Source organism: Cololabis saira, chromosome 13 (genome assembly GCF_033807715.1).
Source record: "Cololabis saira isolate AMF1-May2022 chromosome 13, fColSai1.1, whole genome shotgun sequence".
Lineage (NCBI taxonomy): Eukaryota > Metazoa > Chordata > Actinopteri > Beloniformes > Belonidae > Cololabis > Cololabis saira.
Window position 1 is genome coordinate 22,305,232 of NC_084599.1, and position 27,896 is coordinate 22,333,127.

Below are 27,896 nucleotides of genomic sequence, written 5' to 3' on the forward strand. Positions count from 1 at the left end.
CAGAAGCCACAGACTGGCAGTGGGTGCCCAGGGAGCTGGCTTCACTTTTCAGAACTTTCCACAGTTACATTAACAAACGCGTGCATTTTTCCAACTGGCAGTCCGCTTGGCACTGCAGCCGCATAGCCACTCTCCCGGGGGTTTGTTCAGCAACTGAGCTGTTGACAAATCTATAATCAGCAGATCACCTCATCCCGGGCAGCGTGCACCAAAGCTGTCGGGGAGAGAGGAAACTTCTCACAGTCCATAGTTAGCTGCCACCTGGTTTCATGCTGGACAGGTCTGGTTTCACGCTAAGGTAATGTGTGACTGCCCTCTGATACAGTGAAAGGCAGGCTGCTGCGCAGACCATAGAGGGCTTCACTCTCACCCTCCGGAACTGCCACCGTGATACACTTTCTCAGTGCCAGCCAGCGACCATAAGTTAATGCGTATTAAATTATCTGCAGGGAGCACACCTCTAAAAATAAGAGAAGAATCTCCTTGGAATTGTATCTGCACTGTAACGTAGGTCGGAGGTACTTGCTGAGTAGCGGGGACGGCATTGGTGACTGTTACATTGGTGAGACCTCAGCTGCTCTAAACTGCAGACAAATGAGTTTTTAAATAGTCAGCACTAATGATTTAAAGTAGTAAAAACATATGAACCTAGATTAAAGTAGGACGTAATCGCCTCCTCAACTTCTGTCTGGATTTAGTCCACTGGAAGAATTTTCAGATAACGTTGAAGATTGACACATCTCAACCCAATGCCAACAATCATCGTTGTGTGTTTTTCTTAAATTCTTAATGTTTTCTGTTACCAACTGACTAGAAATGGTGGCATTTCAGCAGGTATTTAGGGTACAAAATGAACACATCTCAATTTGATGTTTCTTGTGCAATGTAGATACCAAAAGGAGTGAATATTTCTGGACAATGTTCATGCTTCCAGGACTGTTTCCGTTTGTCTGATGCCTATCCCCGCAAACCTCTCCCCTCCAGTCTGTCCTGCTACCAAATTTAAGTGTCAGACAGGGAACGCGGGTGGACAACCTGGACTGTAGTAGTCCAGAAAATGATAGTGTGGTACAGTATGTTCCAGTCGGGACTCTGCTATTCCATCCATCCTCCATCCAGAGCCCCGTCCGTGCCCCCTGCACCCCCACACCCCAAACGGCGAAGCTCATTAGGGACTATTTGGGCTGCTGCTGTAATTAAGAGAACTTGTGCAGTCCGTGAGAAGCTGTCTGCTTATGGGTGGTCCTGAGCAACAGGGTGGCCTATAGAGGGATGACGGTCATTGTCCGCAGAGCAACCCCCCCGCCACCAACACCTCCCCTGACCTACTGTACATCATGCCTCAGTTTTTTTGTTTTGTTTCTCATTCGAAGCTCAAGTAAAAACTGCATGAGTCAAACTGCAAATGTAAAGTGGTTTGTATGTGGCTTCTGAAGCCTTCTTAAACTACTTAGATGTAGGATGATGGGGGAAATGGTGGCAGCAAGTGATCTTTGACTGTTCTGTTCTTTGTTTCTGACAATTTCCCTTCACCTCTTCCATGTCTCAGGTATAAAATATGTTTCCTTGTTTTATTTGGATAGAAATCCTCCTTGTTATTAAAGATGTGCAGTGAACGAGCAGAATAGACGGATCCATTGTGGTTCGGAATGACATAAATTAATCAAATGTAGGACATTACTACACCACTTGAACTAAATTTGAATGTTTACTTAATCACAAAAAATGTTAAACGGTGTGATTTCCGTGTGAAAGTATAAAATGTTTTGCCAATAGCAGTCTCATTTTAATAATGAGCATCCCTCAATGTCCAACATTTGTCAGGGGCTGGCTTTAATTTGTGCTGACAATGCCATTGGCCACTGGAAAAGGTCTGGTTTTTAATTTTTGCAGCATTCATTAGAAGAATTGTAATGAGAAGAATAGAATAATAATTCTTTGATTTATTTATTGGCAGTGAAAATGACATGTTGTGGCTGATTTAGCCACTGGTTTCTTTTCCCTCCACTCTTTCTTCTTCGTTCTTGATTGTCCGTGTAACCGTGGTTCATAGCAGGCCTCCATTCATGCATGTGATCACCAACCGTTCTGTAGGTCCCTTACGTCATTCTGCGTTCCTGCTTGTACTCAGGTTACACTTTTGCCCTCCCTTCATCCCTGTGCCCTCCTCCACCCCCTTCCTCTCCTTTTGCCCGCGACCCCTTCCCTCCTGACTCAATCTCCTCTGCCTTGGCTCACATTGCTTCTCCTGCATGCGCCCACAACCAAAGCAGTCAGGAAGGAGGAGATGGCTCATTATTTTAAAGACACATGGGCTCCCAAAGCGCCCCCCAGTTGCCAGTTGAAAGCTAGACTATTTTGCTGAGGGCGCTGTGAGTAGCACTGTTTATTTCCCCTGATGGCCCAGGAACATTTCTTTTTGTCAACAAGACCTCCAGCAGGAAGTGTGACACATGTGCTGGCATCTTGGCAAGCTGTGTGACAAGACGGGACTGCCTCTCCTCCAACCTGCACTGAAAAAGTGCATTTATGCAAAAAGATCATGTTTTTTCCCTTCTCAGTGTGTCTTAAAGTTGCACCCTGGCCCTTTTGGCATTGCATGACACGGTGTGTTACATTGTCATGTTTCACAATAAGTATCCGGTTAGTGCTGCAGGGTGATGACGAGCGGGTGGCCTGCAGGCTTGTTTGATGTGTCCAGGAGATAAGACAGGAGCGGTAAAGAGAGGTGTAAGGTTTCTGTTATCACCGGTAATAACACCAACACCGTGGAAGAGCTGTGTTTTTGGTTTCTGATCCAGTTTGTATCTTATAAAGAGGGTGTGCTCAACTCAAACTTACTACAATGAGCTTTGGTGGTTTCTGAAGTTGTATTGAGATGCTTAACAGTCTGAATGGATATATTGACAGTTTTTGTGAGATGTCTTTGGTTGTCAGCAGTTTATAGGACACAAAAGTGGGCTATTCACACAAATGTGCATGGATTTGATCCTATTGCTTTGTTACAATTGATGTTTTCCAGAAGAAATTGTAGGGTTTGTGAAATGACTTTAATTGATATTAGGGATGATAATTGTTTTCTCCAAAATGTATCAAAAATAGATGGTGAAAGTATAAAGTGATTTAAATTTAGAGTCTAATAGTGCTTTAATTATTTCCCACTCAATGTTAGTGTTAAAAAAAATTTTCTCCTCAGTATCAGTCTTTAGTCCTCTCTGACCAATGGGATACCTGACCCTTCTGCCCAACGTGCAGTTGTAGTAAACATAGCTTTATCTAAGAGAGTTAGGATTAAACCTTTAAGTGGCTGCTTGCCATCAAAAGAAGTCACTTACTCCATGTCATTGACGTAGTTCTGTTCAGAGTTTGTACCTGGATTGTTGATGTGAACATTTAGCTAACCATTAACAGAACTGGGAAGTTAATAGCTACCTTAAACAGGGAAATGGCAGGGCCATTAACCACAAAAACAAACTTTCTGCTGCAAGAAATTTGGATTTTATTCTCATATCAGGGTGTATGACTTTTTATTATTACTAATGTTGTCGTTTGGGCAGGATCTAAGTAGGTTTTGAAAGCGGTAGATTTGATCCAGTCTGCAAGTTTTAGCTTACTTTAATCCTGAATACACAATTCAAGTTCATGTGGGATTAACTTTTTCAGTAGTGCAACTGAGGAGACTAAATTGATCTTGGTTATTTATAAAGTTTTGCTCTAAATTGGTGGCTGTGTTTTTTTTATTATTGTTATTTTCCAAAGGAACAGGAGGACTTTGAATCTTTGGGCATCATGTGACTCATTTCCAGTTCTTGCTCTTTGAGCATTTAGAGATGATTCTCAGTTTAAAGTCATTATTAATTAAGAACTGTGCAAAAAAAGTAAAATCATATGGAATTAAATAAGAAAAATATGTTGTTGAATATATACTGAGTTTCATCACACTCCTCTCTTTACAGAAAGTAGTTTTTTGGCGTAAATCCATGCACTATTATTCATTTTAACTGGCGGAATGTTGTGTTAAACTATATTATACAAATGAAAATAGCGCATGCATAGACGTACTTTTTAGAAATGTGTGTGAGACCGGTACCTCAAGTACTGGAGCTTCAGTCCATAACTCTGCGTAAATGTTCAGCTTTTCTTTACAAATGAGAGTGGATACTTGAAAGCAAAGCATCTTCAGCTTTTAGCGTTTTATCCTTGTACAGCTGATGAAGAGCTTTTCCTTTACAGCAGCTTGATAATTTGACATTCTGGCTCAGTTGTTTAAATAAAAAAATAAAAAACTAAGCCTACATTGTCAGTTCTCTTGTACATATAATTGTTTTAAGATGTAATTTTCTACCAATTCAGAATTTACTGGGTGTTTTTGTCAGCTCTTTCTTATTTATTTTCCTCCGTGACATTAAAACATCGGTGCACTGAAGTGGGCGAAGAGACATGTAAAAATGTGTCTAATTTTTCACAATTAAAATCCTGATAATGAAAATCGGGTCATGTTGTTGCCTCACCAGTACTATCAGCATGTTTTAGACGTGGTGTTCATGGAGAGGAAATGAGTGACAATTCTGCAGGATTCATGTTTGCGTTTATGAAGTAACATTGCAACACCACATTCAAGCACCATCTACTCCTACTTAACTGTGTAAAGCAATCAATTATATATTCAGAATATGTTTGCGACGTGCACTTTATCATGTTAGATACGTAACAGCGGCATGTCCTTCCTCTGTGTACATCCTCTTAAGAAGTAAGCGTCGGTTAATGAATTCTCCGCTCCACTGATGTGTGTGTGAATATGTGTGCTGTGCATGTGTGCTAATGTGCTGCAGAAAAAGACTATGAATGAGTGTGTCATGTCTTGTCCATTCAGATCAGATACTGCTGTACAGTTATGTGCCCTGGAAAAATACCACTGGAAGTGTGTGTGTGTGTGTGTGTGTGTGTGTGTGTGTGTGTGTGTGTGTGTGTGTGTGTGTGTGTGTGTGTGTGTGTGTGTGTGTGTGTGTGTGTGTGTGTGTGTGTGTGTGTGTGTGTGTGTGTGTGTGTGTGTGTGTGTGTGTGTGTGTGTGTGTGGGGAAGAGGGAGGGAGTGCTTGTGGCCACAGATTGTAGAGGAGGACTTGAGTGAGGCGCCTTCATGAATGGCTCTGCTTGATGTAAGTCACTGGTGGCTTAACGGGTGGGGGGTGGGTGTTCATATCCATTTAAAACATTTTTTTGGGGTTATTATTGTTTTTACAGTTGTAAATTAAAAATGGAAAATGGCGATTTAACGGTTTTGGTTTTTAAAACCGGTGACGAAACCACAACGATACTATGTGCGAGGGATGAGACATGATTTTGTTTCCTCAGCGCTCATTGTGTGCCATTTTATTTAAGCACAGAATAAACATGGTAAAATGAATGTCTAGAAGACTCACAAAGAAAGAATTACCAAACAAACTAATATTTTACAGACCTTCCCGGTTTTATATGGAACCGTTGGTTTTTTGCTCAAAATTATAGATTTTTATAGGATCCTTTTGGATTTGGCGGGGGTTGTGATAGTTCCTTTTGTATTTTTGTGTTTTTTTTTTTTAAAGAAAATGCTTGGATTATTGAAATTATTGATTTTAAACGTTAACTAATGAACTAATTAACTGGTGAATTTTGTGACTACATGTCTATTTGAAATCCTATTTAATGTAATGGTACAAATAATAATAATAAATCATCTTGTTAATACAAAAAAAAAAAAAAAAAAATATATATATATTTATTTTTGTGTGTGTTTATGTATATAATTCTTGCTCTGGTATTCTGGAGATGATTTGTCAGGAGATGATAATCTCTGCCCACAGTTGAGCCGTGAAAATTCTTTCTGTAACACGTATAGAAATAATCTAACTGGCACATTCTTCTTTTTCATATCTGTCTTTTCTTGCAGTCTGCCCGAGCAAGGATATCCGAAACAATGTGACCAACCTCCAGTCGCTGGAGAACTGCACCATCATCGAGGGCCACCTGAAGATTCTGCTCATGTTTAAGACCAAGAGCGATGACTTCCGAGGCCTCAGCTTTCCTAAACTTCGAGTGGTGACCGGCTACGTGCTGCTGTTCAGGGTCTACGGCCTGGAGTCCCTCAGCAATCTCTTCCCCAATCTGACGGTGATCCGCGGCAACAATCTCTTCTTCAATTATGCTCTTGTGCTTTACGAGATGTTGCAACTGAAGGAGCTTGGTCTCCACAACCTCATGAATATCACCCGTGGTGCTGTGAGGATAGAGAAGAACCCAGACCTGTGTTACCTGGGAACCCTAGACTGGTCCAAGATACTGGACTCTGTTGAGGACAACTTCATCATGGCCAATAAGAATGAGAGAGAGTGTGGAGACGTGTGTCCTGGCACAGCGCAGGGACAAACCCTCTGTCATCAGAACACCATCAACGGACACTTCAGGGGAAGATGCTGGTCACAGAACCACTGTCAGAGAAGTAAGTGCTTGTGTGTTAATCTCGTGTCTTTTTCTCCTTCCTAACTGCTGCCACACACTTAAACAAGCTGAATATTTGTCAGGCCAAATAAAACACTGGCATAGAAACAACTGTTGTGTGTAATTTCCTAATATAGGCAGCCAGGGGTCATGGATGTGCCAAGCCCTCTTATTAGCATCCATTGACTGTAGCTGTTTGGACAAGTGATAAGTAATTACAGGCTCAGGATCTGCTTGATGTGTGAAAATGAATCACTGCTTTGTCGAATGAGGGAAATGCACACTCTCAGGTTATGGGAAAAATGCAGTGAAATAAAGACGGTTGAAGCAAGAGACCAGAAAGACGGGGATCAGGGCAGGGCGTGTCAGATGTTGTACAGATTTTCTGTCTTTTTCGGTTAAAAGGAGCTGTGGCTTTGCTCTTTGCTGCAGCTGTTCTGACAGTATGTCAGCCAGCCAGCCTTTCCTCTCTCACCATAAACACAGAGAATGTTTTCTATTGTAAGACGCGCAGAGAGATACTTATTTTTGTTAAGGTGATTATAGCTTATGTTGCTTTTTACTCCTCTGTCTCATTGTGACAGAGGATAGCTTTCAAAGAATAAAGCTCTTAGCTGTGCATGTGCATCGACTGTTACATCCTGCCTGTAATCTTGACCGCAAGATATTCTGCTGGATCTCAAAGTTGGCAAAACATTGCAGGAAACTTTTCTCTACGTGTGTGTGTTCCTGTTATAAACGCATGCATGTATGGTGGCTCGCACCGCTGCCTCACAGCTTGGAGGATCCTGGTTTGAGAGCCTCGCTGAGTCTGCCTCTGTGGAGTGTGGGTGCTCCAACTTCCTCACATGGTCCTCAGCCGTGCATGTTGGGTTGACTGTAGGAGTGAACAGGCTTGTTGACTTTTCTCTGTATGTCCTTGTGTTGACTGGAGAACTCTCCTTTATTTATACTGCCGCTGACCCGGTGATGGGTGGGATTGCCTATTCAGGACAAAATGCAAGAAATATTAGCATCTTAGTTAAATAAACTGGAGAAAACTGTATTGCAGTGAAAAGGTTCCGCTATCTGATAAAACGTTTGCATTTTCAGCTTCTCTCATCGGTGACTTAAAAGCAAGAACATATGCGCAAAAATGACAAAATTAAAAAGATAATTTATGTGTGGAAACGGATTGTAAAAACCTTACTTTACACCTGGACATGATTCCGACAGTCATTCACGGCCTGCTTTAAAACATAGTGTTAACTGGTAAGTAGGGCTGTTCGATTTTGCCCAAAAATAAAATCTTGATTTTTTTCTCTCAAAATCCGATTACGATTACTTTGTGAATTGACAAAAGGCAAAGAAATGATTTCAAATATGCAGTTTTTTTATTGAACATTTGCCCCATTGGGCTTTAAGTGCAAACTTTGCTCTTATTAAACCAAAAATGAATGAATAAAGTGCAAAACTCTGTAAAATAAGTTGAAAAAAAGTAAAAAAAAAAAATAAAATATAAAGTTTTATCCCTGGAAAAAAAAAAATCTGCAAATCAGCACTTGCAAACATACAGTAAGTCATATTTCCAATTAAATAAAACAAGACGTTTTCTAATTAAACTAAACTGGGTCTTTGCATGCTAAATAATAATGCAACCCATGAAGGAGGTAGAGATGTGTAATGTCAGTCATTACATTTGCTATTCACATTTGCAAGTTTTTTGCAAGGAACACGAGCCGGTCTACTGCATCTGGCTTGAGGGATGCCCGGTGGCATGTTACAACGCCCCCTCCTACACTAAAAAGCCTCTCCGATGGGGCACTTGTCGCAGGTATTGAGAGGTATTTCCATCAATCATTAATATGGTATCAATCATTAATATGTGTGCAGACAAGGTAAAAAAAAAAAAGAAAATTAAAAAAAAAAGTGAAAAATCGATTTTACGATTTTCACATTTTAACATCGTTCTAATTACATAATCGCGATTATGATTAAAAATCGATTAATCGAACAGCCCTACTGGTAAGTAAAAATGAGTGTGTACAATGCACTCATTGCAAGACGAGGGGAGCAGCCATGATGCTGTTTAGCGTAATGTGACTGGCACCAGCTAAGTCCATGGCTGAGTGTCAGAGCAAGAGGCCTTTCTAGACCATGGCACAATACCTGCCTACTTCGCAGTAGGTGTTTGTGTGTGTGGACTACACATAGGGGCGTTAGGTGTATACTTCCTGTCAATGTTTGTGAGCATTTGTGTGTCTTTGGTAAACTGCTGGTACAAATATGCATCAGCGGCAGCAGCCAGACCTACAGCTCCACTTTCCACAAACATGTTGTTGTTTCTTACAGGGCCTGAACTCAGTTACTGCTCTGTTGCAGCTGCTGTTCTTTAATAATATAGGTAATGGATGTACCTGCTGTGCTGTGAGTGTACGCTGCTCTGCCATGCAACTTAATAATATGAATCCATAGGATCTTACAGCCCCACAGGTCAGCCGGCACGGTGGCATGAGGAAAATCTAGGATGTTTAATTGGATCTTCTACAAGTATGAATGCAAACTCAAATGCACACATGAATTAGTCGCGGCGTTAACATTTATGTGAGTGGAAACTGTGGCGTTGTTTTTGTTGAGTTTTTATAGGGTTCCACTTGCCTTAGGTAGAAACCAGGGGAGAGCCTGCATTCCTCTGATCTTACAGCACTCCTTACAAGCAGGAAAACCACTGTGTGCATGTGTGAGAACATGCAAGAGTGTGTTTGCTGACGCATGTCAGCGTAACTTGTAACTTGTGGGCAATCTAAACACAAAATATGAGAGCGCTGTTTTCTCAGTTCTGAATATTGTGCATCTGGTTTACACATGTAATTAGTGTTTACATATATATGTATGTGTGTTTGCATGTGTACTGTATATTTACGCCTGTAAGCAGGTTGCCATTCAGATGTGGCGATGCAGGACGGTAGCTGGTTTTTGTCGAGTTCAAACTGCAATTTCCTCAGCTTTTACAAGCTGTCATGACTCACTGTGGCTTTGTTTCCTGATTGAATGTTGCAGAATACTTTTTTTGGGGGGGCGCTGTGTTTCAGAACAGGGAATCACAAATTCCCATTTTCTGACACAGATCTCTCAAGCCAAGAAATCTTTCAAAATTCATGAGATTCTCACAGTTGCATCACCACACATGGACGAGTATATAGAAACCAGAATATCAAAGCAATTGTTTCTCAATGCAGGACTGCAAGTGTGGGAAATGTTTGTTTAAACCCTGACTGGCAGGAAGCAAAGTGGAGCTATAAATGTGCAGGACGGAACGAGAAGGTTGTCAGGCCTGACATCAGTGAAGCTCACAGATCACAGGTACCCTCTGTAAATGTGATGAGGTTTGTAGGTCTAACAATGCATGTTTGCACTTGATACATCTCAGTATGAGTACTACAACAAAGAATTTGTGCTAACTCGCACTGATTCAGAAAATCAATGTGGGTTATCACAAAGTCAGTAGGTCACTGAAACTGAGAAATTGAGACTCTAGATTAATGAGATGAGTGGTTGTTTTAGATCACAGGCTCCTTCTTTTTGTAATTAGTTTTGAGACGTAAAATAAATATGTTAATGTTAAATTAAATTTGCTGTGAAATATGAAAAAAAAGTCTATTTAGAGAATAAATGAATAAATCAAGACAAATGAATTTCAAACTGAGGCATAGATGGACTGGTCGGTGGCAGCAAGCCAGCCTCCTGTTTGGTCGAGGGTCCATGTTCAACCTCACACACAAGCCGCGCTTTGCTTGCACAACTCACGCTCACATAAACATCCACACATAACCAGGAGGAGAGGAATCTTTTTGAGGTTAAAGTTCATTTTGCCTTCGCCTACGTGCTTTATTGTGTACTGCAATTGTTTTTAAGCACATTGAGTGTCACCTTCAACTCCTAATGACAAGAGTCACGTAATACTCTCCGTATTATATGTACCTTTTAGAGACGACCACCGGCACACAGGTGACCCTTCTTGGTTAGCCGCGGATCACATCGCAGCTTTTTGAATGTCCTCCTGCCCACAGGTGGATTTAAGTTGGACATTGTCCTGTGTTGTGTGGTGATTCTGTCAGTAAGAACTTTTTAAGAGACATTACAAATTAAATGTATGGCACTTTCCCATTTTTGTGTTTTTTTTTAAACATCTAGCACATGTGAAATCTTTCTACTGTCTTTCTACTGTTGCTCTACAGAAAAGTAAGTTTTGGTCGATTATGTGACCCAAAACACGTGGGGCCTCATTTATAAAGCTTGCGTGCAAAAAAAACAGGGCTTGAAAGATGCGCATGCCACCTTCTACGCAAAGGTTGGGATTAAAAAAAAAAAAACTAACAGGAAAATGTGCGTTTCTTTACGCAAACTTTCCTAGCGCATGAACATTTTGAAGATATGGGGAACTGGCGACGCAGACGGTGAGGTGGTGAAATGAAGCCAGATTCATGTCATACTTTTAATGTCATCACATATCAGACTTATAATATAATAGCGCTGATCGTGTCCCTCTGTGTTTGAAGCACAGCGTCAGTCAGGACACGGCCACTTCCAGCTGCGCCATGCGCTTGGATCGCTCTGGTGCTGCTGGTGCTGCAGCCGCGGTGCAGGACACACCGTGCCGGTGTCGTGCCAAAAAGTGATTGCCTGCCAGAATCTGATTTCTCCCCTGAAAATGGGCCTTTTTACCTGTCAAAAATGGATTGAGGCCAAATACAGTTAATGAAAGTTTGTTTCTACCTAAATATGACTTGATCTCATTCTTGAGCTTCATAATCTGAAAATCTGACGTTTCGCTCAACGGGCTGCTGTGCGCGCTCCCGCGGCCAGAAATCAGATTCGTTTACAGCAGCAACGACGTGCTGCCACTCACTCGCTTTATTTTTGTTAGTGATGCCACTACTGTGACCACCAAATAATGTTGTTTTCCTGGCCTCCACCTCATCCACAACATCTCTATCTCGGTCTCCGTGAAATTTAGTGGCACAATGGCCTGGTTCGACACATGTCTCATTTATCCTGATGATAGACTGCAGGCAGGCGCCTAAATACAGTCATCAAGTAGTTTGCATTCACCATTCATGGTAAAAAGTGGGCGTGTACAGGGTGGGATATAAGGCGAATTCACGTGCGCAACCTTCCAGGTGGACTGTGATTCGTAAAGCGAACATTGCGTGCAAGTGCAAGCACACGGTTTTATAAATCAGGATTTTTTTGTACGCACACCATTTTCGGCTTTTGAGCGCACATACACTTTTAGTATGAATCCTACGCACTCTTTTATAAATGAGGCCCTTGGAACTTAAATGCTTTGGGGCTTTTTTAGTTTTGTTTGTCCTCCTTTAAGGATCTAAACCCTTATTTAAGCTAAACCAGTTTGTGAAGAAAATATTGAAAAATGACATCTGTTCACAATAAACAGCAATTTTACTCCCTATGTTAAATTCATGGGTTACACGCCCCTTAAAATGCATAACAATACATCTACCCCACTTCGATAATCTGCATTAAGTTCTGGCAAGTTAAATGAAAACATACCTTTTGAGGAGCAGACATGTGCTCAGCTCCAAGGTCCATTAAAAGGCAACTGGCGGGGGCGACAAGACAGGTGTGTTCTGCTGCATTCACATCTTTGGTCCCTGTAAAAATTAACATAAAAGACAAGAATGAAGTTTTCTGTGAATAATGTGTCCTGTTGGTTTGCGTGGTCCCCTTTAGAGAACATATATGTTCCAGAAACTGAAAGAGTAGAGTTGTACAGTTTGTGTATGTGGTCTCAGGACATAGTGGTGCTCCAGATGGGTCCGATTACATCCTGAGAAGGTGCAGATCTATATTTATAAATTTATATTGCAACATTAGTAAAGTGTTGCTGATTTCTTCTGTTTGGTTAGATCGCCATGGACCGCACGGTGGCACCAAGCCTCAACGGGACCATAGTTTCCATTGAAGTAAAAGTGTTTGCTGTTAACAGAGATAAGAGATAAACACATGACAGCGGGTCTGTGAACAGACGAAAAAGAAGGTTAAACACATGTTCAGAAACGACAGCATCAGGTGTTTACTGATACTGACATGCTAAGTGTAAGATATGCATTTCCTTTTATGTAAGACAAATGACAGGTATTTGTGTATGTATGTGTGTATGTATATTTGTGTCATAACATTGGTTCTTGAAGGAAATTAAGAGCTTATCGTGTAAATGCCATTTGCTTATCATACACAGTTTTGTCTCGGCCTGTGGAAATTTTCCTCAGTGATATTTCCATTCCTGTTTCATTTCTCATGTTATCAAAAGAAACTGGACTGACAGTATGGATAAGACGAGGAGGCCAGCGGGGGAAGAGAAGGGGTTGGGCAAAGCAGAGTAAACAGAGCAAGACAAATATGGCGGGTAGTTTCAAGTGCGGCTCCCAGGTACACGGAGAAAAACACATTCAGAAACCACACACACACTCGTGCTCCTGCCAGGGTAGCATGTGGACGAGTTAAATGAGGCTAGAAAGAGAAATGACAATGGCAGTATTAAGGATTGGTGGTGCACCATGGAGTGTGCTCCTGGACGTTGCAGACAACCAAACGGAAACACCTTTATGGTTCTGCTTCGTATTCAGCCTGGGAAAAGGTCTCTGCTGAGGCTCCTTCCAGGCTTCTCCGTGGTTTCTCTTGCTTTGGTGTTTATGATTTAATCTCATGCGATATAAAAGACTTGGGGTGGTTTTAAATACTAACAACAGTTATACCTGGAAACACTTTTAATGGCTATAGCAAATAATATATCCTGCCCTGTTAAAATGATGCAGATTTTTATTCTTGTGTTGATCTGGAAAGCATCTATCTATTGCAGATAAATTGAGTCACGAGCCCCCAGCCAGAGGTGGTCAGTCGGTTGCCTGTATGTCAGTCACCTGGTTAGATCACACAGCTGCAGGCGCAGTTTCACATGCTGACTCGCTGTTCTCCTGTCATCAGTAGCTGTGCAAAGTATCACAACGACAAAGATGGGCAACTTTTTAGCTTTTCTGTCGTCAGATAGTAAACAGGAAGTCATTTTCATTAAGTCATTTTACCAGTTGCTCCAATGATATCAGGAGTAAAAATCATAATTTACCAGCACGTTGAGAACTGGTTCCCTTCCAAGGTGGGACAAGAGTGTGCATTTCTTATTCTTTGAGTTAGAAAAGCACTCAAAGGTTTTTTTTTTTTTTCTATTTTAGTTGTATTTTAGTCGATAAAGTAATTTGCCACCAATATAAACCTGATGGGGAGGTTCTTGCGCAAAAAGAATAAAGACCTGTGAACATTTGTTCTCATCTGTCTCTCGTTTATCGCTAATGACACGGGCGAGCTCCTCTTTGATGCTATCTAACTGTAATAGTTGAAGCTTTTTGTGGCAGCTTGTGTTACTACAGCACACAAACATGCTCCTTCAATCCTATTTGAACTAGAGTGAGTATCTTAAAAGAGACTAGGAGCGAGGGAGATAAAAACTGCAGGAGGAAAAGGACAAGGAAGGGTAAAAATAGACAGATGGAAGAGGAGAAGTAGTAATTATGCTCTTGTGTTTTCCTTCGTGGCAGCTTGTGTCACTGTTAACAAATTCAAATTAACTTTGATAAGCTGGCATCAGTTGTTTGAGTGTGTGTGTGAGTGTGTGTGCGTTTTATTTTGTGCAGAGTAGCACAGAGGTAGTGCTTGCCGGGTGCCCCAGGGGATCTGGAAAACTATCTTTCCTCTTTCCTCCATCTCATCAATGGGCTGGCGCTCCCACATCATGCTCTGTGTACACACACACAAACACACACACACACACACACACAGATGCGTATTAAGCAGACATGCTCTGCACATTCACATAGAAAACAATTACACAGTAGTATGGACAAAACTATGTGAAGCACGCTGGCAAAGCTCAGGGTGGGAAAAAGAAGAAGCCTCTAGTGTGGAAGGAATCAGACCTTTCGTGGACAAAAGCATGCTGGAGCTAATGTTTCTGCTTTGTTTTCGCACTTTTAAGAAGTAAACACCTTAGGTTTGTAGAATTAGGACAAGCAGATATCTAGGAGCCTGGTTTTATTCTTCTGAATGAGACGCTTTGATTTCCTTGTGTGCATGTGCAGTTTGATCTGTGTCTCTCTGTGGATTTAAGTAGGAAAGCCTGTTGGCAGGCTAGTGGTTGTTACCACCCGAGCTGTCTAAAAGGACTTCCTCATTACTTCCTGCCTTTGTTGAAAGTACTTCCTACTGCCGAGCTGTATGACTGAGCCCCGGTGTAAAGCTGGCAGGGAGACAGAGTTTGGGGGAGTTATTTATTTGCGGCGAGGGGGGGGGGGGGAGTGAAAAGTTAAATGGATTGGTTTGCATCTGTTTAAGAGAAATGCCAGCCCTGATGCTGCTGTAAATGTTTATTTTGTTAATAGTTTTGCAAGCCAGCTAATGTAAGCCACTAAGCAGGGAACCAGCATATCAGAAATGGAGAAAACTGGCTGCTGAGATGAGAGATGAGGAGCGTAGATTGCAGAAAGTATGTTGGAGGAAGGAAAATAACACAGGCTCTCGGGGTGAGAGAAGAGGATTGTTTGTGCAGATCAGGTGACATTCGCTGATGCACTGATGATGTGGTGCTGATGTCCAAGTTGGACATCAGCACCACATCACAGATTTCTTTTTTTTGTGAGCACTCACTGAAAAGTATTCTCTGAACCTGCACTTGAACACCAGGTCTTAAAACTCTCTCTGAAGGAGTGTGAAAAGGGTCTCCTCACTTTCTTGCACACAGAATGTCCTCATTCCAAAGTCTTAATGTCAAATACAGCCCCCCTTTCCATTAAAGATAAATAAATAAATAATACAAATACAAGCCTACAGTGGTAAATCAACAGTAGCCCCATGTTATGCTGTTTGTCAACATAGCATGGTGCTGATTGGCCGGTTGACAGGGAGTCCTAACATGGTTACTAGCAATACAGCGCTCGATTCACGAGCTGCTCGCTGCAAACTCCTGATGATTTTTTTCATCAAATACAAAACAGACACTGTGCTAAAACTGGTGCAAATATATGTGCTTACATTTATTCATACGAACCGAGCTGTCTAAATGAGCACAGATGAACCGCTAAACTTGCTCTGCTGCATCTGCACACCTCTGCACCTTTTACTTTTATTGATTTTGTGTAATGCAGTTTATGCAGAACAGGAGATGCCTTTTAAATTAGGATTGTGCAGAAATGCATTATCTTTTTGTAGGTGTATCTAGATCCCCCCCCCCCCCTTTTTTTTAGTACTCATAGTAGATAAAGACCTTAATAGACTCTTCAGTGTCTTAGTTTGTGTATTTACATAACTGCTCTTTGTTAAAGTAATTAGGGTAGAGATTCTGTGTTTTTCAAAACCAGCAAAAATTCCTATTTATCCAACATCCCTGGAATTATATATGAGCTTTAGATGCACAGTTGGCATATTCCAGAAACCTGTTCAAACCTAGGACACTTGTATGCATGTAAATATGTAAACTGTCACGACGTGGCCGTGATTCATGTCCTTTTAAAAATGTCTTTCAGCAGTATAGCAGATAACCAATGTTATTTTAAAACTCGAATCACTCCATAAATTACCCTGAGAGGTTATTTAAAATAGTGGAAATGATACTTAAAAATGTCATCCAGTAGACGTGCAGTACAGAGTTGACAAGCAGCCTGCTGAAATATTACAACCCAAAATTCTCTCAAGCTCCTGCAAGGACAGACTTCTCTGCTCGCCTGCTCGCCTGTGGTGCACGTGATGTGTAAATCTGTTTATAAACAGTTGTCTCAAATCCTTAATCGGCGTGCATGCATCACGGTCCATGCCCACAGATTTGTAAACCTTATATAGTTCCTTTCCTCTGAGAACCAGGAATGTTGCTGCAGTGTGCTGAAGTCCAGTACTGCTGTGCAGATCACTGTATAAAGTACATTATAAAAGCCATAGTATTACTGCTCTTACCATAGAGTAAGTGCATAATATGACTCGTATAAAAGTACAAGACAATTGGTATATATCTCAGAACCACATGTTGTGAGGTTTTGATGGTATCTAACTGCAGCTACTATCTTACTGCATGTGAAATAGCTGCTGATTATTCAAGCTGTTGTACAACTGCTCGGCTTTGAGGTCTGGTAGAGAGTTTTGGGTTTGAAAATACTTCAGAGCAAATAGTTGCATCATTTTATTTGACATGCACACATGAGAGAGATTTTGTGTGACGTGTTGGCTGTGGAATTTATGGCCACTCGACACCTTTTTTTTGGCCATGTTTGCACTGGTCCTTTTGAGCACCAGCAGAATAGCTGTTTCTTTTTATCTCCACAATATGTATGTACCACAGGACACCCTTACTGTTCATTTCTGTTTTGCTTTCCCAGAATGTATCCTCGTGTGACCCTTCCTATCCTTGAAGTTCCTTCCAAACCCAACTATTTCCTTGCAGTTGCATCCAGACCATTCACTTAGCTGAATGTCACGTCCTCAGCTTTTCAAGAAATCTCTTTTCCTTGAACCATTTAACAGGTCTCTCAGAGCACAAGAATACCAGTAGTATCCTCTGGGGAGTCCAGCCCTACTGGGAAAGGGCTGAATGTCTGGGAACATGATTTTTAGGAAGCAGACGCTGTAATGGTGATCAGCTCCTTCTTAAAGGATCTACTCGAGAGAACCTGTGTCTATTTAAGGTGATAGTAGTGATACCTGAGATGGGGAGTGTGGGTGGGCATGCATGGATAAGCATTGTCGTAAGGATGTGACCCTGTGTCGAAATACCTGGGTCAGAGATGAGCAGGTAGAGGAAAGAGGAAGAGAAGGGAGGCTGTATTGGTCAGGTGGAGGGCATAGCACATGTGAACATGAGTGGACTTCAAAGAGACTCACACGGGCTAATGTGGAAAAAGTGCATGGCCCGTTATACGTATGTAAAATTAAACGAATCTGATCATGAGATCAAAATTAAGACCCGCAGCCACATAAACAGAATTCTTAAGCTCATACGAGACGTTTCCGAACAAAATTACTACATTAACTAAAGCAATGATATTAATCAAAGGAAGCAGACGCCCCGACTTTCATCTGAACTTCTCTGTTGAGCTAAACGTTTGTTGGCACCAGCACACAGATTGACGTAGCATCAAATAGCAAAGCCGGTACTTTCCTTTGATCTTTACTCAGAGCGTTACATTATTTCCATTGACGCTTGGAGCAATTCTTCTGAACTCAGAGACTATATCTGTAGGATCTTCAATCAAAGAAATTGTTTACACAGAGACGCAGAAAAAAGAAAAGAAAAAGTGACATGTAACATTCAGATGTGAGTGAACTGGCAAATAAAAGGCCAGTTAAAGCGTGGTGCCTACAACATGTTTGTTGATTGTGTCATACAGAGGAATGTTAGGATGTGAAGTTTAGTTTAGGTAATGAACACGGATGCAGGATTGAAGGGAAATGCTGTTGGTGTTGAAATCGACAAGTTTCCTCTTAAGTTACTTTTTAAGCTTTATTCCTGTAGCTTGGTGCACTCCATGTCTGCGTTTTACTTGGTCTCCTCAGATAATGCTGTAATGATGATGCAGAATAAAAGTGGTGCTGTAAAAAATCATGAACCTATAAACTCTGAGCGACTTTTACCATATTTTCTGTCTTTCTAACTTGAGTGGTAATTTATATTTGTAAGCTGTGTTAAAATGCTGAGTTGTTTGTTTTCCCGACGTTTATTTTCCGCAGCCATCAACGCTGCAGTCTTCAGCGAAGAAGGAGAAAATTGTTGCACTCACTGAATGTTTTCCCAGCTCTTGGCCATGTCTCCTTAAATTCCCACCAAACTTTGATGGCCCTGCTGCCCTCAAGAGGGATGAAAGCACTTAATAGTTTTACCAACTTGGTTTGGGTGTCTGTCGCATGCGGACAAGCCTGGAAAAATGTGTCAGGAAAGAACTCGCTCTTTCTCCTCCATGCTCTTGTTGCTCTTCTTCATGTGAAAAATTATCCCTTTTCCTTGTCGCCTCTCCCTATTCATCTGTTCATTTGCTTTGTGCTCAACCCCCCCTCTTCCTTCCCTTTCCACGCTGTGGTATGCAGACATGCAGGAATTTCTGGGCCTCAAAATGATAGACCAAACTTGTCAGCCCTGGATCCTGTTACTAAAGATGGCCGCCTCAGCGGTGTCTCCGCCTGTGATTGGTGCGCATCTCAGTTACTCATCATGTGATTGGACATAACATGTTTGTCCACGCTTCATCCGTTGTCGGCACAAGTGTTAATTTAAATTTTGTGTGCGAGTATTTGTAGAAGTAGCTGGTTGCTCGGTTGTCTGTGATTTCAGAGTTGCGTCACATGTGTGACGAAACATTGCGCTGCTGAAGGATAAAAGAAAAATATATTAAAAGTGGACAACATGGACCAAAGTGGAATGGAACCTGAAACTTGATGCATCCAAAGTATATCCTTAATAACAGAACATTATTTACACAAAATAATATTCATATGAACAACTAAATGCATTTTAATGTCAAAATAAAGCTACTTGTAAGGTTTGTAATGCTCCACTTTTCTCTACCTTCCCTCAGTATTAGCAGCAGTGTGTTATATGGGCTTGAATTATTTTCTGGTCCACAAGGTGAATGTATTGATCCTGATGAGTGGTAGCCGTGTGTTGCTGACCTGCTCAGGTAAGGTAAAAGTAGGTCCTGTAAAACTTCAGTGTCCTTAAGGGGCAGTTTAGTTTACCGACAGGAGCTGAGAACAGCAGATTGAATACAAATACTGTAAATTATAAATAATACAGTACTAGACACGATGCATTCTGCAGTATCATTTGCTGAAAAAGTGCTGATTTTTAAGAGGGGGGGGCATCTTGACCTGTGCTTGGTCAGTAACTATAACAATTCTGCTAGTGCACAATTGTTATTTGGCTGACCTTCATTTTCCTGGTTATGTTTCCTCTGCTTGAGCCTGCCTCATGTAGACGATGGATGTCTCTGCAGTGGCATTGTTCAGACGTGGGAGATTTCATCAGTGGTCCCTTTATGGCCATGCACAGTCTTTAGGAGTGGTCAGAGGGTTTGTCAGCTCAATCAAGGAGTGAGCTATGCTCAGCTCGGGACAAAATGATTGATTATTGCTGCAAGTCAGCGACGGAGAACAGAAAAACTTACCATTTGATTTCTGAGAATTTTTTTCTAATGAACCATAAGTCATTGGTTCACAGTAGTTTGAAACTCATCGCTGTTGGGAAATATGTAGATACCGGTTCTCATTACGTAGATAAATCAGTTGTTTTATCACTGCACCAGATTAACTGAGGTTAAGGCGATGCAATTGTCAAATAAAACAGCTGTTTGTAGCTGCAGCACTAGCCCTACTCAGCAATAGTGACAAAAGGAGCCAGTAACGGCTTGTTTTTTCTAGAACTTGCATATACCTATATCTATCATGCACTTTGCTAAATGCACATTTACTTTTGTTAGTTAAATATCCAAATGCCTCCACCTAGTAATGGCTCCCTAAGGTTTTGAAAGGTCTGTGATTTCATAGATTAATATACAACAGCACTGAAGTTTGCAATGTTTGAAACAGAAACTAAAGAACCACTAAGCAAGGGCAAAATACACAAAGTTGTGGAGAGACGGCCCCCATAGCAATGATGATTTACTTTGAAAGTGTCTGATCTGACAAGAACAGAACACAGTGTGTTGATAAGGGCTTTCCTTGTAAAAGTAGAGCAAAGCTGATCATGATGAAATAATTTGTTTTGGATGACGTAGATAAAACAGAATAGTTTCAGTGTAATGAAACGGTACGCTGCAGGCTCTGCCAATTTCAGAGAAAAGCTACACCGAAATGTCCTTTCCAAAAAGATATTGAATATGGCATTGAGTAGGGTCCGTAACCTGTCCTTAATATAGATGATGAACTAGTTGCTAGTCTTACTATGCATGTGATTGCATGTGTTTCATCAGGCAGAATGACATCTAACCCTGCAAATGTTTGGCATGCCTTGCCTCTGCCTTCTCTCTCCGGTGTCTGCTGCTCTGGGCCTTGTGATGGCATTGTTGCAACTAAAAAAGGTTCTGGTCTATAGCTTCTGCGCTCAACCTGTTGGACACCCACAGACATACACACACGCTGCGTGGTGCTGCTGCTGCTGCTGCTGCTTCCAAACATGTGACAATGATGACTCCTCCAACTTTGTTTTGCTGGTAGTTTGGATGAGTGGCTATGCACCTGTGTTTCTGTGTGGACTGCGTAAACACATATATCAATCTGACTTCCCCTTGTGTGATCTGATTCTTGACATAGTGCAGTGAAGATGTTTTCATCATGTGCTGTTAGGTTAATAAGATCATCTAGAACGACAGTATCTGCGATGTGTGGGCAGCGAGCATGTGATATACTGTCTGTCAATCACGAGGGAGGAGCAGTGGCCATTAGGACTACTACTACCCCCGTCCACTTGCAGCCTTGCAGCAAGCTTTTGTATTCGCAACAAATACTTTTTGAACATAATGATCGTTGACTGTGTCGGAACTGGTGGATGAGCGTGAAACATAAAAAAATGTGGGGAAAAAAAAGAAGGAAAAGAAGGAAAAATAACATAAAAGCTGCCAGCTGGAATGCTAGCGGAGGTTCCCTTTATCACCAACCCTCTCTCTTCCTGACGTCTGATGCTGGGAGGGCCTGGGAGGAGAGGAGCGCCCCTCTGGGCCATTCCGCAAAACTCATTTGTGTCCGTGGTTTATGGGTAGATGGGATGTTTAGGAACTGGAGTGACCATCTGTGATCAGAAGCTTTAACATTAAGCACTTTTAAAATTGAGAACTTTTAACATAATTGAGAGGGAACTCCTCTTTTTGTCCACACGAGAAAAAAACTAAGGACTTAATTCTTAGAACTGCTGTCATACTTTGGACCACATACAGCATCACCATCATTGCTTCCATGGGTGTAGAACTCTCTATGTGATATCACAGGCATTTCATTAAGATGTCAAAAAACTGTAATGGAAGTTAATGGAAAAGGGGTCAACTGGAACAATGCAGCTTTAATGTTTAGTCTTGGTATTTAATGCAAAACATTGAAATATGGATCAGCAGTGATGTTCAGGCTCCACCAAGCTGATATACAGCAGAGACAAATGCTGTAAAACGCTGTCCGAGGGCTCGGTTCAATCAACTTCACGGTCGACCATCTGTGACGCTTGATGTTGAATGAAAAGTTGAGCGTGGGAATGGGTGTTTGAATCATGGCATATACGGCCAGCAGTGTCTGAATGACTTGCCCCACCTTTTCAAGAGTCTCTCTGCATTTGGGAGTCGCTGCTCTGCTCTCTGGGTATCCATGGCTGTTTCTTTATTTTTGATAACCGCAGGCTAGTTGTCAGCAAACAGTAGATGTGCAACCGTTTGGCTTTGATGAGGTGTACGTCTGTAGGAGGGACTGTCTGGTGTTCCATTTCTCCATACCGGGAACTTATGTTTAGATATTTAAATCTCAGTGTCATTCACTTCACTGACAGAGATAAATGTCAAAGTGCCTTCCTGGACTGCAGAAGAGCAGCTGTGGTGACGCATAGCTGACCCCCGTTCATTAGGTCTTGTTGGTTGTGGAGGATTTTGAGGCTTTTGATACACTTTGTCTGGACATTTTATTTATTTTTTTACATTTCTTTAGGCCAGCAATTATCCCACAGAAGACTAGATTAAAATAACTACATGTAGCGTTATAGCTGGTATTAAAACCAAACTCATTATGTCAAATATGATAACTGTATCTTTCATTTTATGGTCACAGAAATCTTTTTTTTGCAGAAATCGTTATGCTAATGCTTGTTGCCAGTCTTCAGAAATGTCACACATTTTCAGATTTTAGATGATTAATTTCAAATATTAGTATCATTCACATAGAATGAGGACTATTATAGTTTTATTTCCACTTCAGTGAATGGTAATATCTGCTTTCCAGGCCTGTCAACAAGTCCCTCAGTGACTATGACTGCTGATAGCATCGATCCCCAGCGCCTGTTTACTGCGTCCTGATAACCACTTCTCCCTTGACCACCCAGGTTCTCCCTTCTGCACTGATTCAATTTGGTCCTTATTCTGCTTTTTACAATTTAATTACTTAAAGACACATGACTGTTTTATCTCGTCTGATCCGATGTTCTGAGGAAGGGAATCGCATCTGTTATACGTTGGTGCCGAGGCAAGTGTCACGTTTTAAAGCTGACAGCAGAAACATTGGCTTCACGCACAAGTCATTTGCTCTGACTTGTTTTATTTATTCAGTGACTTTGCCAACTAAATGTGACAGATTGTTTGACATGTTTTTCATGTACCTGTTTCGTCAGGTTTTTCTCAGCAAATGTACCACTATCAACCAAAGCATAAAACCACGTCTGTGACTATTGAGCTGCCCTTCAGGTCACCCAAACAATGCCGATCCCTCAGGACATGGATGGGGAACCTGTGAGGTTGTCCCGTGGTGTTGGGACATGCAATTTTATTAACGCCACAATCTGCTTCTTTTTTTTTTTTTTGTAGTGTCATATTTGACACATGAATTTCTAAGACCTTCGTAGAATCCTCTTAATCAAGTTTCATACAAACCAAAACATGAAAAATAAAACTGAATTAAAAAAAAATAACTAAATGTACTTGATGTGTTCATAATAAGGAAAAGAATTACCGGTAATTACTTAGAAATTGTTTTATTACACAATTGAAGTGATTTTGATTCCAATATATTACTAATACAACTACTTCAAATAAAAGGAAACTTGGGATTTTTTTTTGTTTATTTTATGTCAGGCTTTAAAGGGTTAAAATAACAACTGTATAGTAGCCAGCAGAGCCGCAGGCAGCCTGTTTCTTCCCTTTATATTTGTCTTGGCAGCATTGAGAGATGCCATTCTTCTTCTGTCTTTCATCACTTGCTAGATGTGTGTAAATGAGTTCTGTTTTAGTTTGCCTGAGATCTATGACTTTAATAGGTCTGACATTGTGTATATACATTGCTTAATCCTGTAAATGGTCTAAGAATAGTCTTTTTTTTTATTTTAGTGAAGCTTTTCACCAATGTTTGCTGGATGATTATTCATAATTCGAGACATGTAGAATTGTCTAAATCTGTATGTACATAGGTGACATAGCGTAAAGCGTGTAGTTTCATTATGCTCTTCGTCTTCGTTTAAAATCATTTTAACTCTTTCATGTGTAATATAGCAGAAATAAGAAATCAGAGGTTCTCGTCTTTCAATTCTGTTGCTCCTTTTGATGAAGGTTGTGAATTGGGTGGTGAACATCAGTTATATGTAGGGTTGCCACCCGTCCCGTAAAATACGGAATTGTCCTTTATTTGAGAAAGAAATGTTGCGTCCCGTATTGAACTAATACAGGACGCGATTTGTACCGTATTTTCATTAACTTTTACACCAAATTCTAGTTGAATTATTGAAATAAATTAACTTTTACACCATATTCTAGTTGAATTATTGAAATAAATTAATTTTTACACCATATTCTAGTTGAATTATTGAAATAAATTAACTTTTACACCATATTCTAGTTGAATTATTGAAATAAGTTAACTTTTACACCATATTCTAGTTGAATTATTGAAATAAGTTAACTTTTACACCATATTCTAGTTGAATTATTGAAATAAATTAACTTTTACACCATATTCTTCACCTGTATATTATACATCTGGGCTGATGTGGACACATACGTAGCATAGGAGGCTATCTCAGTTGCTATATGGTTGTCTGTCTCTACAGTCATGAAAGTTCAATGCTATTAAAGCACTTTAAACTTTAAATCAAAGCATTTTGTTTTTCATATAAAATAAACACATTTTTATTCAGTTTAGAAGTTTTGGAGCTTTTTTTTGGCTCCTGCGCTGCTGAAATCAGGGCGTCCCTTATTTCTATTTCTGAAAGGTGGCAACCCTAGTTATACGTCTTTTCTTTTTCCCCTCCATTGACCACCATCAGAAGGTGTCTCCGGTATATATGCATTATATTGAAATGCCTTTCTTGTCGATATTTTAATTCTCTGCAGTCTGTTTTTGTTATTTACACCTGTTATGTCTCCTGCTGCTTAAAATGAGGCACAAGTAGGGCGTGTTGGTGTAGCGTTGTGATTCTGTACCTGTGGCTACTGTGTGCCAGTGAAAGGTTTTCCAGTCTTTGGGCGCCTCCCACTCACTCAGGGTGCCTGTTAGATGGGCCTCTGCTGACGACACCTGCACCTCCAAGGATAAACCGGGCCTCTTTAGTCCCCTGGCACCCTGTTCCCTTATGTGTGTGCTTTGTTCCTTGTTTTTTTTTTCCTTGAGTCTGGTGTAGATGTATTATGTATGTACATATATACACACACACACACACACACACACACACACATATATGATAAAACCAGATACACCTTTGTTGTTGGGCCATTCTCTTCGAGCCGTCTCTTGCTGCTGTGCAAATCCCTCTGCCCGGGTTTGTTTTCCAGTGAAGCTCCTGAAGGGACGGCCTGTGCCTGAACCCGTCATCTCGCTGAATCTGGTTCAGGACCCAGATCCCCTGTACTTTCTGCTGCTTTGAGTAGCCACGTCGTGGCCAATCTGCAGCAATAGCAGTGTGTATGAATGTTGTTTGAATAATACGGCAGCTCAGCTGGCGTGGTCCCTGCTGCAGGAGATGCAGTAGGTGTCAAAAATGAGGACAAGTTCAAACAGGTTTTAGCTGGTATGATATTCTTCCATGATATGGGATGGTATATATCATATCTAAAAAATAATAATAAAACAAACAACATAAACAGAATTTGAAAATAATCTGTAAACATCATGTTCTGTGTTTAGCAGATGAGAAATCTTAGTTTTATATTTATAATAATTCTGTATTGTTGGATATGTATATACCTCATATATATATAAAACACATGCATGTTTGGTTTGTAAAAGGGAAACAAGTTAAAATAACTGTGTACCACAATATGTACAGATTTAATGTTCATTGTGTAGTCAGCTATATTAGCCTGTATGTGTCCTAATGAGAAGAACTGGCCATTCAAGTAAACCATTTCTTTTTCCCCTCTGGGTTGTGTCAGCTTGCTGCAGCTGCTTATTAACTCCATTGACGCAACAATGCATTTAGTTGTTTTTGTTTCCCATATATACATTAGAGATTCACTGAATTGGCTGGTCATGAGAACTGGCCAGTTTTCAGCTTGGTAAGCTGTGACTTCCAGCTCGATGTCATTTATCTCACGACTTCTCTCTTATTAGTGATGAAATAATGTAGTTTTTGCAAAAAAAAACCTCTTTTATTTCCTGTACAAGGAAAGGAACGCCAAAGCAAGCCAGATTCATGGCTGTTTTGCTTCAAAGATGATTGATATATAGGAGTCTGCTATTGTTTTGTCTTTTGCGCATGGACAATGGACTCTTGTGGTAAAGCTTTACTCTTCTGCTTGCCCCCCCTTTGTCCCTGTCACCTCTCACTTCTCTTGTGCATCTGAACCAGTGTGTTTGGTTGAACGTCTTACTCTGTTTTCATCTACTGCATCCCTCCGCCCCCCCATCATCACTGCTGACATGTCAGTGCACCGGAGTGGTGTGGGTTTATGGTTGGTCTATATAACTGTTGGTGCTGATGCATTTAAGCATGCCATCCACATCACCATCTACTTTTGTTGGGGCGGAAATCCTTCCTACTTTTCATATTATATACAGTATATTGTTTGTCATCTAGGTGTGAATGCACACATCCCTTCTTCTGTGTTCACCAGGTAGTCGTTTGTGCTATATTGTCATTCTAATACACATTCAGAAACCAAATAAGTGACAACTTGAAAATCTAAACTGGCCATTATATGCTTCTTTTTTTTTTTTGCTCCAAGACGAAGCAGATGGGAGTGTGAGGTAGATGGATGAACAACCAAAATGGAGTAAATGGCACAAAAGATTTTTTTTTTTAAATCATAAAAATTCCCTACATGCAACTGGGCTTGTTATATGTCTTTCTCTCTTTCTTTTTTTTAAGCTGTTTTCTAGGCCCAGCTGTTCATGAGGTAAATTTCTTTGTCTGCGACAATCCGCAGGGGTTAGCAGATCCCTCTGGGGCCGACCGAGTGCAGCCAAAAATTTGGAGCTGTGCAACGACTACACGCGCTGCTACACCACTCACACATTCAGTGGAAAATGTAACCAAAGAGCAAAAAATAAATAAAACATGGGCTCTTACTTTGAGGAGAGACTCTCCAGATTAAAAAAAACTTCCCCAGTTTTCATAAACCAATTACCTGGCCATGTGTGTGAAGCTCTGGTCAGGTACTTTGATTAGAACAGCATGAGCATCTGCAGAGCCCCAACTGGTCCGTGCATTCGGAGCTTTACCCTCTCCATAATGAATCCCTGTGATCCGGTCCTGGGCGCTCGTAGCCCAAGGGTAGGCAACACTGGTCCTAGAGAGCAACAGTCCTGCATGTTTCAGATGTTTCCCTCCTTCAACACACCCTGATACAAAGGGCTGTGTCATTAACAGAGTTGTGCAGACCTTGATGACAAGCTGATGATGACCATTGATTAGAATCAGGTGTGTTGATGCAAAGAGACATCCAAAACACGCAGAACTGCGGCTCTTCAGCACCAGGGTTGCCGACCCCTGTCCCAGACAGTCGTTTGTGTTGTTTTTTTTTTTCTCCCCCTCATAGCGTGGTCTGCTGCAGAAACTGCCCTCATTTCAAGGTCAAGCTGAGGCTCTGTCAGTGGGATGATGATTATTTTCGCTTTACAAGACATTATTTACACAACACATACATAGTTTTAACTATGGTTCTCCTTTAATGAAAGCTGTTTATTTGCCAAGTTAAAATAAAAAAAGAAAATTAAACAGTGATTATAAACATTTTTAGTGCCCATTTGTGCGACTTGAAGTATTAATTCTAATTTAATTTCACTCTTACCGTCGGTCTCCAGCCTTGGGGTCAGGGGTGCAGGAAGGGAGGGACTCAAAGCAAAGCACCGGTGCACAGTATTTATGGAGTTTTTTGGCAATGATATAAGGGAATGTGTCCGTGTGTGTGTGTGTCCTTGTGACAAGCCTGTTTCTTTTAGCAGTGATGGAGAGTTTCCCTTTTTTCTTGCAGAACAAAATGCTTTCCCGAGACCTTGTGGGATGTTAAAAGAAAAAAGGGATGGACAGAATGGGAGCTATCCGATTTGTCAGAAATGTCCAGGACATGCCTTGTTTTTCACTCACCTGAACAAAAATAATGAGAAGGCTTTCAATTCGATCTCTGCAACTTTATTATATATTAAGTTGTTTCTTTGTCAGCTGTCATCTTGTATTTTTGTGGCAGCGTCTGCTCTGTGGGCACGTGTGTGTGTGTG

At 41.0% G+C, this 27,896-nt stretch overlaps 1 protein-coding gene across 1 annotated transcript in view; it reads left to right on the forward strand.

Annotated features, from left to right (window-relative positions):
- insrb (insulin receptor b) overlaps positions 1-27,896 on the forward strand; it is an 83,804-nt gene that overhangs the window by 17,362 nt on the left and 38,546 nt on the right. Inside the window, exon 2 of the mRNA XM_061738306.1 lies at positions 5,929-6,477. Within this exon, the coding sequence (XP_061594290.1) occupies positions 5,929-6,477 (549 nt within the window). The remainder of the gene's footprint in view (positions 1-5,928; positions 6,478-27,896) is intronic.